Source organism: Hoplias malabaricus, chromosome Y (genome assembly GCF_029633855.1).
Source record: "Hoplias malabaricus isolate fHopMal1 chromosome Y, fHopMal1.hap1, whole genome shotgun sequence".
Lineage (NCBI taxonomy): Eukaryota > Metazoa > Chordata > Actinopteri > Characiformes > Erythrinidae > Hoplias > Hoplias malabaricus.
The window spans coordinates 19,232,443-19,244,916 of NC_089820.1; the positions used below are offsets into that span (position 1 = coordinate 19,232,443).

Here is a 12,474-nt window from a genome sequence, read left to right on the forward strand (position 1 = left end):
CACATGCACTGTCTTTGCCAAAATAAATTCTTTAAAAAGACTTGATGTAGTTGTTACAGATTGTATTCCAAAAGTCTGGGGGCTCACAGCAATGTATTAAGTGAATGTAGAAAAACGCATACTACACTTTAGTAGTATTAACGCTTGCCTTGCAGCTCCCCTGCACAATTCATGCTTGTTTGCTAATTAGTTTGTGGTGTTAAATGCTGTGTTTTTATGAGCATGAGTGGGTGGCTTGTGTGTGGTGAGAGTCATGCATGGGATGGTCTATGTGGGTGCCATAATCTGTGCCTGTTCTCCTGTGTTCTTATCTCTCATCAGGTTTTGATCACATGTTCAGTTCTGTTTTCTCTTCTATGTGTCTTTTCACTCTCTCTTCCATAGACATGCACCTGTGAGCCCTGAGTATTCCTCTGAGTGTTACCCCATTGTTTTCTTTTTGTCCTAAATAAAATAATCTCATCTCTCTGCAAATATCTTCACCTTCTCATCTCTTCAGTTCTCGCTCTTGCTGCACACCCAGCCAAACCCTGCTCTATACCATTGTTCAAGTGTAATTTAGAGCTCCCTTAAGCACAATGGCTGTGTCTCTAATGCCATTACAATATAATTATGCCCCGATGACTTTTTTTGCTACTGTTATGCAATTTAAGAACAACAAACGAACATTTAACTCTTCAAATAAGAGCATTACTTTTCCACACAAGAACAAACCTGAGGCTCCAAACTCTCTGTTAATGTAGATTCTAACTGTAGTGTTTTTCTCTTCCGTGGATACACTGCGGGATGATGGGGCGATGCTGAGCATTCCAAACGGCTCATCACTGGCCTCCACGCTGACCACTGCCTCGTGGCCTTGAATGTCTAGAGCAGCTGCCCCTGTGACTGTCACACCTGTGGGACACAGACAGAGTGAATCAGTTGTGCTGGTGCAAAGACCCTTCAATGTAAATGCATGGGAGTGAAAGTATTAACAGTAAAGGTATTGTAAAACAGTAGGGAGCTGGAGCATCACTGAATGCTGAAAGCTTTCAGTGCACTGAAGCACTGAAAGCTCCAAGCTCAAGCTCAACTATATAAACTATAACATAGTAATAAACAGCAACACAATGCTCACCCTTAGTTTGAATATTAGAGAGGACAACTCTGTACTCTTCTCTCTCCTCAGGGGTGCCATCATCCAGTAGCTGCAGCACTATAGTGTCATTCAGCATCCCCTATTATCAAGCACAACAGAACATGTATATGTGAAAAAAACAGAAAGGTAATAAAGTATTCATTTGTGATCTAGAGTTTAAAATGTTATTGTTGAAAGAAATAATTACATTTTTATTTAAATAATAAAAGTCTGTTTGACTGGTTTATAATGGAATGAGGGTTTTTTTCTTACTTCACTGAAGAAGAGAATGCCGGAGATATCCATGAATGTCAGAGAAGGTTGCGGGCCCTCGATTCGCCACTGCACTGTGACGTTTCCTATCGCGGGAGGTGTTCTTTCCACCAGCAATCGCACCCTTTCACCTGCAGTATACAAACTAGCTCATGCCAAAGTCTGACAGATTCATCTTACTTCTGATTAGAGTCACCATTCCCAATGCCAAACGTGGACAAGTGGGGTGTAAAGCCACAAGCATTGGACTGTAATGCAGTAAAACGGCATTCTCTGGAGTGATGGAGCTCAGTCCAATATGAGTTTAGGTGGTGTCCGAGATTCAAAACCAAACTTTCAATACCTGTACCTTAACACACTAATGGTCTTGTGTCTAAAAACAATCAAATCATCACTGAAGCTTTTAGCATCTACTTTAAAGGCTTTCCATGAGAGAAGTAGCTGCTGGACGAGCACGTGTTCTCAAATATTAGAGTGGATGATGTATTTGGTTTGTGTGTATGATACTGTTTTACATAAAAAAAAAATTTAATTAAAAAAAATTTAATGAAAGTATGTTTTCACTGGCAACATTTCTATATAGAATAAAAGTAATGGGATTCAAAAGAAAAGGATCCAACTGCCCTGTCATCCATGTGTAATGACTCCTGCCTTCCAGTGTACCAGCTGTTCCAGTAACACCGCTAGACTCTTTCATCTTGTCTCACCATAACAGTGCATCACTGGTTACTACAGAGCGCTGAATTGAAACGTGATCTTTCAATTACATGGCAGGTTTCAAATGCCTTTACACACATACCTACAGGACAGGCAACATTCATAATTAATGCTCCAAATCAACAATATATGTCACTCAAGAACAAGGGAGTGATGTGTGCACCTGCAGCAGAGGAAGATCAAAAACTGAAGAAGCAGGAGAAGCACTGATGTAATTCTCCTGCTTTTTTTGGTCATTTAATATTTTCATAAATAATGTCACAAAATTAAGCTGATAGATAATTGAATAGACAATAGAGATGGACAATGCACATTTCAAAAATGTTTGAGATAGTAGAATCAACTGTATATAGGAACGTGTTGTTATTTTAAGTTAGTATAAGCATTAACTTAGGTTGCCAAATACATTAAAATCACACTGTGGACATCAATGAAGCCCCCACAGTCTCTTCTAATCAAATTAATTTTCATTTATTATCCAGTTCAGGGTCACGGTGGGTCCAGAGCCTACCTGGAATCATTGGGCGCACGACGGGAATACACCCTGGAGGATGAGCCAGTCCTTCAAAGTGTAACACACACTCACACCTACGATCCACCTACCAACATGTGTTTTTGCACCCGGAGGAAACCCACGCGGACTCAGGGAGAACACCCCAAACTCCTCACAGACAGTCACCCGGAGGAAACCCACGCGGACACAGGGAGAACACATCAAACTCTTTACAGACAGTCACCCAGAGGAAACCCACGCGGACACAGGGAGAACACACTAACTCCTCACAGACAGTCACCCGGAGCGGGAATCGAACCCACAACCTCCAGGTCCCTGGAGCTGTGTGACTGCGACACTATTTGCTGCGTCACCTTATATATATATTATGAGATTTAAAAAGCTATTTATCTGAGCAGTAAGTGTTTATTTGATAAAAAACAAACAAACAACATCCAACATTACAATAAAAATCAAACAACACTATTCCAGTGTGATATTGTGTGTGTGAATGTGTTGGTTTAACGTTTTCCAAATCTCTCCTCATTGAGTCTGGTTATCATCCAATACCTAATTTTAACGCTTAATAAATAATGATTTTAAATAATGTTTACTGTTGATTTAACAAATCCATGCAAATCAAGGAGAATCTGAACAAAACATTGTTCTTCAAACACACTCTCACCTACTACTTTATAGAAAAAAATTATATTTCTTATTTGTTTTATATTATTATTTTTTGTATTTACAGTGAATATATATAACTTTATACAAACACCACGCGTACTGACAAGTCATTATTTAAATTTATATAATTATCTTAGGTGCCTAAGACTTCTGCACAATACTGTATATCTATGCCTGCCTTTGTCTGTAATTTACCCTCTGTGTTTTTAAGATTTGGACTTTTGAACAGCCATGGTGTTGCCTGCATATTATATCCAGGGTCCTGGGGTTGGGTGTGGAGTTGAGGAGTTGGGTGTGTTCGCCCCGTGTCCGCAAGGGTTTACTCCCACAGTCCACATAGTAAAGGTAAATGTAGCCTACACTCTCCATTTTGGCTAAGTCTGTATACCTGATTCACTATATATTATTTTTAACAAAAATTCATTTTCATAATGTATTTGTGGTAAGACATCATATTGTATATTGCATGTATTTTTCATCAAATATGTCTGGTACTGATGACTGGCAGGAACAGTATTTGCACACTAACCTTCTCTAACAATAACAGATCTTGAGGCTGGGTTGAAGCCCACGAGGCCAGCTGCATTGTCATTGGCGAGGATGAGGATGGTGACAGTGTCTGAGCTGGGCAGAATACGGCTGCCACCCTCAGTCCTCACTAGACCAATCCGGAATGTTTCATTATCCTCTGGCTCAGTGTCGTCTGTGATGAAGAAATCAATGGTTTTCCTCATGTCACCTTTGAGTGAAAGAAACACAGGACCAGAAGCTGTGATACAAATTCAAATTCTACCATCATTTCATAATACGAATCTGTTTAAAATATTCAAAATAAAAGTCTGTATCAGTGTAGCAAACTGGGGACTTCAGAATACACCACAAATATGGAATTAAATAATGTTTTTTGACAATAACGTAGTTCAATAAGACTTCTAAAACATTTTCAAAATATTTAATTTATTGCAGTGTATTTTTATTATTATTTAAATTGTTCTAGCCATGTTCTACAATCTCTTTAGATTTATCATTTTCAGTGCTTGATGTGAATTAGCTTGTAATTATTTTAACAGCTCACAAAACTATACAATTCTAAAATGTACGTTGGTGTAGTTCTTTCAATTTAAATCCTCTTATGAATATGAGAATGTAAATATTTGTTCTAAGGACTACCTTCAGCAAAGATGAGTGTCTCTCCTGTGCCATTAAAGTCAGCGTTGGGCTTTGCACTCCCTCCAACATACATCCACTCCACTGTGACCTGTCCTAGACTTCCTCCAGTCCTTTCAATGACCAGCGGCACTCTGGTGTGTGGCTCCTCTCTCACCTCCAGATACAAGCCTTTCTCAGTAGCATTAGAGCTAATGCTATAGATTATAAACACTCCGAACGCATCCCCATTCATCCCTATGGTCACCCGGGCTGTGCCAGGCTGCCCAATTGTGGGCAAGTGCTTTTCAGCAACAGTCGTATTAACCAGGCTAACCTTCAAGATTTGTATCATGAAACTCTCATCCACCTCTGGTAAGGAATCTGTAAGGATTGACACGGTGAGGTTGGCAACACTTGACCCGTCCAGCATGGTTGCCGTCTGTGCCGTCATGGTAACATAATCACTCCCGGCCACAGCCTGCGAGCTGAAGAGATAAGCAGCAGCGGTGGTGTTTTTGATGTAGGTGAGTGTTTGGGTACTAGCAGAAAGCTGATTAGCTCCAGAAGTTACCCAGAAGCATGTTGGAGTGGAGGTGTCAGTAAAAGAAAATGCTTGGCAGGCTCTTTCTCGAAGACAGAAGGCAGCACAGAAATTCAGGTGGTCCCCAGTTGATGTGATGTTGATGGGCCTTCGGGTGGCACTAGTGGATGCTCCAGGCAAGGGCGAATTGTAGTAGATCAGAAAGTTGTGGCCGTTTCTCTGGGCATTACCCACCACGTCCAACTCAAAGGTGCTGTACAGAATCTCCAGGAGACCAAAATTACCTCCACTTGAAAGCATAAGAAAGTTAAATAGACATTAATTTTACTGTAATTCTTTTACAGTAATGAAATACACTTGCACCAGCCTTTACACTAGTCATCAATAAACAGATATGTTTGCAGACCTTCTCCGAACAGTAATGTTGGCTGTGTACGCTCCTTCCAAAGGCTCCTGTACTCGGTAAACTGCCTGCTGAAAGAACACTGTTCCATATGGATTGTCATTTGCAGGAATGATGATGTTCACCACTCTTTCGGCACCAATGCTTCCACCGTTTGTGGCACCTGTAAGCTCCACCTTGATGATCTACAATATACAGATTACCAAGAATACACAATTACCAGCAAATGGTTAATTAACATAAAAAAGCAACAGATAGAACTGTAATTATTGTTAAACATGGATAAAAAAATTTGAGAAAATTAGCTTTATTCTTAAGTGCGGTAAAATTACAAAAAAACTTTTTTTTGTATTTTTAACAAAACCATTTAAACGAAACATTTATTGTGTGTCTGCATTAGTGCTTGATGAGACTGGGGAACACGGGGCGAGGAATTCTACAATCAGCTGTACCCCTGCAACTATAATTCTTGGAGAGGTTTTTGTCTCTCGAAACATCCTCATCACTGTGTATGTAAAATAAATGATGACCCCTGCAGTTTCACAACAGCTCTGGATCTTTAAATCCTCTTGATCATTGCTCCCTTTACAAAGGACACATGCATTTTTATGTGTATTTTTATCAGCTTTGTTTTCCAAACTAAAACCCATATTGAATATATTTTATTCCATTTGCTGAAAGTTTTGTTCGCTGTTGAGTTCTGACATCACAAGAGGATAAAACGTAAACTGCTTTATTCCTTTGTTCAATCCTTTGTTAAAGTTTTAATCTTTCTGCAAAGACTTAGTAGATTTAAATAAATTTCCATTTAATATGTCATCACAAATTGAGTCAACATCCCCAAGCTATTGACAGACAATATAAAAGCACAGTGTAAGTCAACAGAATAATATTATGCTCACCTCTTCAATTTCTGGAACATCATCAGCCAAAACCTCCACTTTCAGTGTTTTCATGGTTTCACCTGGAGCAAAGCCGACCTCGCCAGACAGGGGTCGAAGGTCACCAGTTGCAGGTCTTCCATTGACAGTAGCTTGCCACTGGACAGTCACAAAACCTATTGTACCAGCATTCCTCACAATGGGCAAAGAGACTTCAAATGCATTCACCCCTGGCTCCTCTACAGTGATGGGATCCGGCTGAAAGACTGAGCAACAAACAAGACACAGGCATCAGACTTCAGACTCGTAATGAATGTAATCATGGAATGATGGTGCTTCAACTGACCGAAAGATCCATACGGATCATCAGAAGGAAGAATTGTGATGATGGCCTGCGTGAGATCTCCCAGGAACGCTCCTCCTGTCGTCTGGTTGAGAAGTTCAATGCGGAAGGTCTCCTCCAGTTCAGGCACCACGTCGTTGATGATAAGTATGGGAACAGGTTTACTGCTCTCTCCCTCCAGCAGAACCACGTCAGAGGAGGCCACACTATAGTCCTCACCTACAAACACCAACACAATACTGAAGATACTTGCATGGATAAGGATTACTGTGTCAAAATAGCCCTCCATAATATATCAGCAAAGGAAGTAAAGACCACCAAATGACCACATAAATTATCAGTCAAGACATTTGAGTGTCCAAAGTCTAGCCATGAGGCTAATCCGGTTGTCCCTGTATGCTTTGTATGCCTCAATAAATGTTAATGTAAGTACAATGATCTCTTTGTCAATATTCATATTTTTAAAGCAACTTTAAAATAGAGCGCAGAGAACTGAGTACCGCACTGTAATGAACGTCAGTCAGTGACAGATTCTGTAAATAATGAATATTGAAAATTTGTTTAAAAATCATATCATTGTTATTGAAACATTCTATATTGCACTATATATTGATATTGAACTACTGTCCAGCCCTAGTTGTGGGAATTGGAACTGGTTACCTTCCTGACCCAAGCCCATTGCCCCAAACATAAGGCAATGGCTGCCCCCAATCGTAGACTCAAGTCAAAATTCCAGGCCTGTCCAAATGGATTGGCAGAATGGTGTATAAAGTTTGAAATATATTATAAGACTAAATTATATACATTTTGCATGATAATTAAACCCTGCTCCAATTAATAAACCAACATAGTTTTTATTTTACTACAAGAAGCATCCAATTATTGTTTTATTTCTACTTACCAACTCGTGCAGTCAAGGGTACTGCACGGAACTTCACAGACACGTCAGCAAAAATTCCTCCAGTGCGCGTTACGTTGATAATTGGCCCGACATAATATTCAGGCACGCTCACTGCAGGAGAAGAGAGCTGTAGCACCCCAAAGGCATCATCACTGGCTTCTATAATGACCTGAGCCACGGACATATTCCTTAGGCCGAGTCGAGGGGACAGAGCAACTACAGGAAACAACATGTCATATATGTTTTAAAACTTATGACAGCTGGCAATTGTAATTGTAAACGTGTAAATCCATGTAACACGTTTTAAAGTAGTCATTTTGTACTTGCAATTTTCATTTTACCAACTCTCCCTTCAGCAAGCAGCACATTGCAAACAAAATATTTAAAAGCAAAAAAATCCTTGAAAAAAAAAAACAGGTTTTCTAATATCTTCCACTGACTGGTCCTAATGCTTTGTTTATTTTGAGACATCCCTATGATTGTGACTGGTCCTACTGCCTGCAAAGAGATCCTCCACTCTTAACGTAAGCAGTCCACTTCACACAGTGGGCTTCTACCAGTGTTAAGTAATAAAACACATGTGCAGAGTCCTTTCTAATTATATCTTCAATAGTGCATTCCATAATAGTTGGATTCAGTTTAGTTTTTCTCACCTGGTCTTGCTTGAACACCCTCCACCAGTGTGACGCCGCTGAGCTCCACAAACACAGACTCTGCCCTCTCTGGATCTTTGTCATCCAGAATCCTGACTGTGATATTTGCTTCACTCTGATTGGCCAAGAATGTCACAGAGTCTGAAACAGGTATAAAGTCATTTCCAGCACTTGCTCTGCCAACACCTTGAGTGCTGTAGGGCTCGGGGTCTGTATCCCTCAATGTTCGGTAAGACACTCGTACTCTTCCCATTAACCCTCTCCTCCTTTGTATCATCAAGGTGACAGCAGTGTTTGATTCTGCCACACGTACTGGTCTGCTGCTATCTGCAAACACAAACTGTCCATAGGGGTCATCGCTGGCCAGAACATTCACTGTGGCAACCGTCTGGTTCCCGAGTCGTCCGTGGGAAACGTTCGATAAACGGACTCTGAAACTCTTGTCTAGTTCAGGGACATCGTCCTGGGAGATTAGAAGGTAAATGCTCCCATTGGTCTGTCCCACACCGAAAGTCAAGTTGCCAGATCTGTAGATAAGCTCTCCTTCAGAATCTGAATCTGCCTCCCAGTGTACAGTCACATTAGACAGAGCTCCAAACATCCGAAGAACCTGCGAGGGACAGTAAAGCGAGTGTCATCGTCTGTATCACTGCTCTGTGGAGATTTAAGGAATACCCCAGTGTTTTATCAGTCTAATGTCTATCTGCAATTAAATTACCATGTGAATGTTCCCTACAGACAATAATTTCAACACAGTTCTGTACACTTAAAATAAAATTTTAAAAAAGCTTATGTTGCTATATCTTGTTCCATAATTATTGAAGATGGGCCTGACCTGTAAGACCACAGTACTCTGCCCATCCTCAGGCTCTGTCCCATTCACAGCCAGAGAGTTAGGACTAAACTGGAAGACCCCATGAGCCTCATCAGATGCAGAGATGGTTACAATGATGTGAGACGCAATTCCCAAATTTGCTTCAACAGAGAAAAACAAAATCAGAAAATTAATTTCATTCAGATGATGCAGACTTAGAAAAAAGAAGGTGGATTTCTTAAGGTGGAAGGCGACACAAATTGACCAACCAAGAACCTCCAACACAAGGCCTCATGCATGATAGCTACTTAGTTTTGGATGATGAATCCACTTTAACTATTGGATGGAACAATATCAACCAAGAGAACTGTGTTCCACTGCTACACAGAACAGTTCGGGGGGGATTTATACCCTGCCACTTAGCCCATATTTAGCATTGTCCTTGATTACATTATGCTTATGACTTTCTAATTGTGTTTCATGCCTTTTTATTGTAATATTTTACTAACACAATTGCATGCTTGAATCCAAAATGGCCGCACCTTAAAATAGTTAATTTCATTATTTATAAAATGTCCAAAAACCAGCAATTCACTTAGGCTAAGACAAACTCAAAAGTGAAAGAGTAAAATTAAACACAAATAAGGAACTGTAAATGAGTCAGTGTACGTGTACAATCAATGTAATGCTAAAAGTCTGAGCTGTGCTACTGCAGAACATATAATACCCCACTGTGGTAAAGATGCTGGATTTACACATATTAAGAATCAGCAAAGCTAAGATGTCAGCCTTAACACAAACTTGAACAGAGCATGTTGTATGTGTTTTAAAAGAGGTCCAGTGAGAAAAGTGAACCTCTTGACATTCTCAATACGTACCTTACCACTGCTGCTATCCTCTCAACATAATGATTATTTACTTTTCCCACATTTCCCCTCTGAGTGTTCATTGGCTCCAGTGCAGTGTAAATAGCACAGTAGACACTAGTCTTCAAGTTGCAAGACGCCACTAAATAAGGATGTTTTACTTGGGCGCTGAGGTGGACATTTACAGCTCTTAATCTGGAACTTACCAACAAGGAGCTTTGATTTAAGAGAAAGCCTACACTGGCTAGACAAGAAGCAACCAAAAGAAAACAAGGGTGCATGCACTTAGCAGTGAATTAGCACCAACTTTAAGACAAACTGTAGGCAAAACACACCAGTCAACAGCTATTGAGTTTGTCTCACTTGCTGCCAGTGGTGGCTTAGAAGCATGAATGGCAGACGCTTGGGAAAAGAGTGGCTATATATGTGCTCACATATTTGACTCCATCAAACAAACAAGTGTTCATGAACTCATTACACAAGACCATGGTCACGTCTAATCACTCAGTAAACAATCGGGTTCACTTCCCACCTTTAACACTGAATGACCATCAAACATCCATTAAAAATTAAAAGGCACATATATTTGGCATTATAGTATAAAGTTGAAATTTCAAACACTGTTTTCAAATAAGTAAAACAACATGCTTAGAAAGAGCATGGCTAACAAAAGCATTGTGTGTGTGTTTCCCCAACCAAACTATTATTAAGAACACATGTTGACAATGCTTTGGGCCACATGTGGTTAGAGTGAAAACATTACAATTGTGTATAGGGTCAGGCAGTGTTCCCAAGGTAATACAAATTACAAAGATCGGTACAAACATTTATTTGGGACTGTTTTCCACAAAATAAACCACGGTGATTCTTGGACTTTCAGGTTATATTTAAGAAATTATTTTTTCTATACAATTACTTTCTTCATGTGTCTTGCAAAAAGTTGCTGGCATTTTTTGTCTGTGTGTTTTGAGAGGGACTTGTATTTTAATGTGTAGGTGAGCCACTCCATTTGTGTCTAAGATCCCTAGTGGAACATAACGTATTCAACATGGGCCAGCCTCTTAATGGTTTTTAATTAGTGTTTAATTTGGCTGCTTTATTTTGTTACATGTATTTAAACTGTTTTATCTTTGTCTTTTAACCCTGTTGAAGGCTTAGTTGACGAAACATATTGGTATTTTATAAAATCTACAGTCTCAAGTCAAAAATGTTGCAGGTCTTTGCTTTTTACCAAGCACAAAGTTGTGCCAGATTCTTTTACCTCTGCAGCTAACATCAAAATATTAGTTGCATGTAATTATATTTGATGATTTTACAGGGAAAATGTATTGCCAATATAAGCAAAGAACAGACAGTAATGTATCTCAATGTGCTGACCAGGACCACTCAGGTTGGATATGAGACTGGTTTGAGGACTTGCCCAGGACTAAATTGTGGGACAAATAGTGTGAAAAAGCCATTTAATTCAGTTAGAACTATAATTTCTACCTTTTAACTGTTCTTACAGCTGCATGTTTTTGAAATGGATCAGTTTGGGTTTTAGAGGAAGTTAAGAAGTTGGTCAGTGAGCTTACCGTGGTGATAGTGAAAGGGTGGAAGGAGGAAGTCATTGTCACTCTCTCCACTTCCACTGCCTTCTCCCCCAAAGAACAGATCCACTGCACCACACAGAAACCACACAGGACAGGGGCACACAGGATCCACACAAGGATTCAAGGAAATAGTACAAAGGTCCAGTTTTCCATGATCATGCCCAGATCATATGAATGGAATACAGTTACAGGGCATGCAAAAGTGACAAGGGGAACACATAAGGAATAGAAAAGTGTAAGATAAGTTCATTGAAACGTTAAGGTAAGCTACAGATTTCTAACAGTAGAGAAAAACATATACCAGCCAGTCAATACAGTCATCATAATTAGGCTGGTATAGTCAGGTTATATCTATGAATTACCTAGAATTTTTTAGAGTGAACGCAACAAAAGATAAGAAAATGAAGCCAGAGGTGTCTCACCTCCCCCTTCAGGGTTGTAGAGTTCTACTCTGAACACTTTTTCCAGCTCTGGCACTGAGTTGTCTATAATAGACACATTGATATGTTTGAGTCTCTCGCCTGGAAGAAAATCCAGTAACCCATCAGTGTCCTGTCAGAGAGAGAGAGAGAGAGAGAGAGAGAGAGAGAGAGAGAGAGAGAGAGATTGTAAATACTTTTCATTTTCCTCTACACTATGTACACAGTTAGGAGACTGTGGTAATTACCTGGTAATCCTTTGGGCTGATGGCTGTTAATGGGACAGTGCGATAGGCCACCAGCACCCTTCCCAGCAGCCCCTGTGCTCTAGCCACAGGCAGTCTGAGCACACCGGCCTCCTCTTGAACAGTGACTCGAGCCTCTTCCCCAGCAGGCCGGATCATAGCCTGATCAACCGGAGCAGTCTGGAACTGCAACAGACCTGAAACAAGAACAAAGCAGTTCAGAGAAACGAGCTGAGATTGTATGCAGCAATGTCACGACAGTACACACTCACTATCACTGGCCTGGAACATCTGCATTGTTCTAAAAATACCAATTTGAAATAAGTATGACAAAGCTATGATGTTACTGGAGCATATTCATGACATTTCTGGGCGTGATT

At 40.1% G+C, this 12,474-nt stretch overlaps 1 protein-coding gene across 1 annotated transcript in view; it reads right to left on the minus strand.

Annotated features, from left to right (window-relative positions):
- LOC136678381 (adhesion G-protein coupled receptor V1-like) overlaps positions 1–12,474 on the minus strand; it is a 155,781-nt gene that overhangs the window by 93,414 nt on the left and 49,893 nt on the right. The window contains exons 24-37 of the mRNA XM_066656433.1: positions 12,098–12,291; positions 11,853–11,982; positions 11,413–11,496; positions 8,994–9,133; positions 8,159–8,768; positions 7,506–7,721; positions 6,608–6,823; positions 6,283–6,527; positions 5,384–5,565; positions 4,458–5,266; positions 3,817–4,026; positions 1,391–1,521; positions 1,118–1,217; positions 715–894 (exon numbers count right to left, since the gene is read on the minus strand). Coding sequence (XP_066512530.1) covers positions 715–894; positions 1,118–1,217; positions 1,391–1,521; positions 3,817–4,026; positions 4,458–5,266; positions 5,384–5,565; positions 6,283–6,527; positions 6,608–6,823; positions 7,506–7,721; positions 8,159–8,768; positions 8,994–9,133; positions 11,413–11,496; positions 11,853–11,982; positions 12,098–12,291 — 3,447 coding nt within the window. The remainder of the gene's footprint in view (positions 1–714; positions 895–1,117; positions 1,218–1,390; positions 1,522–3,816; positions 4,027–4,457; positions 5,267–5,383; positions 5,566–6,282; positions 6,528–6,607; positions 6,824–7,505; positions 7,722–8,158; positions 8,769–8,993; positions 9,134–11,412; positions 11,497–11,852; positions 11,983–12,097; positions 12,292–12,474) is intronic.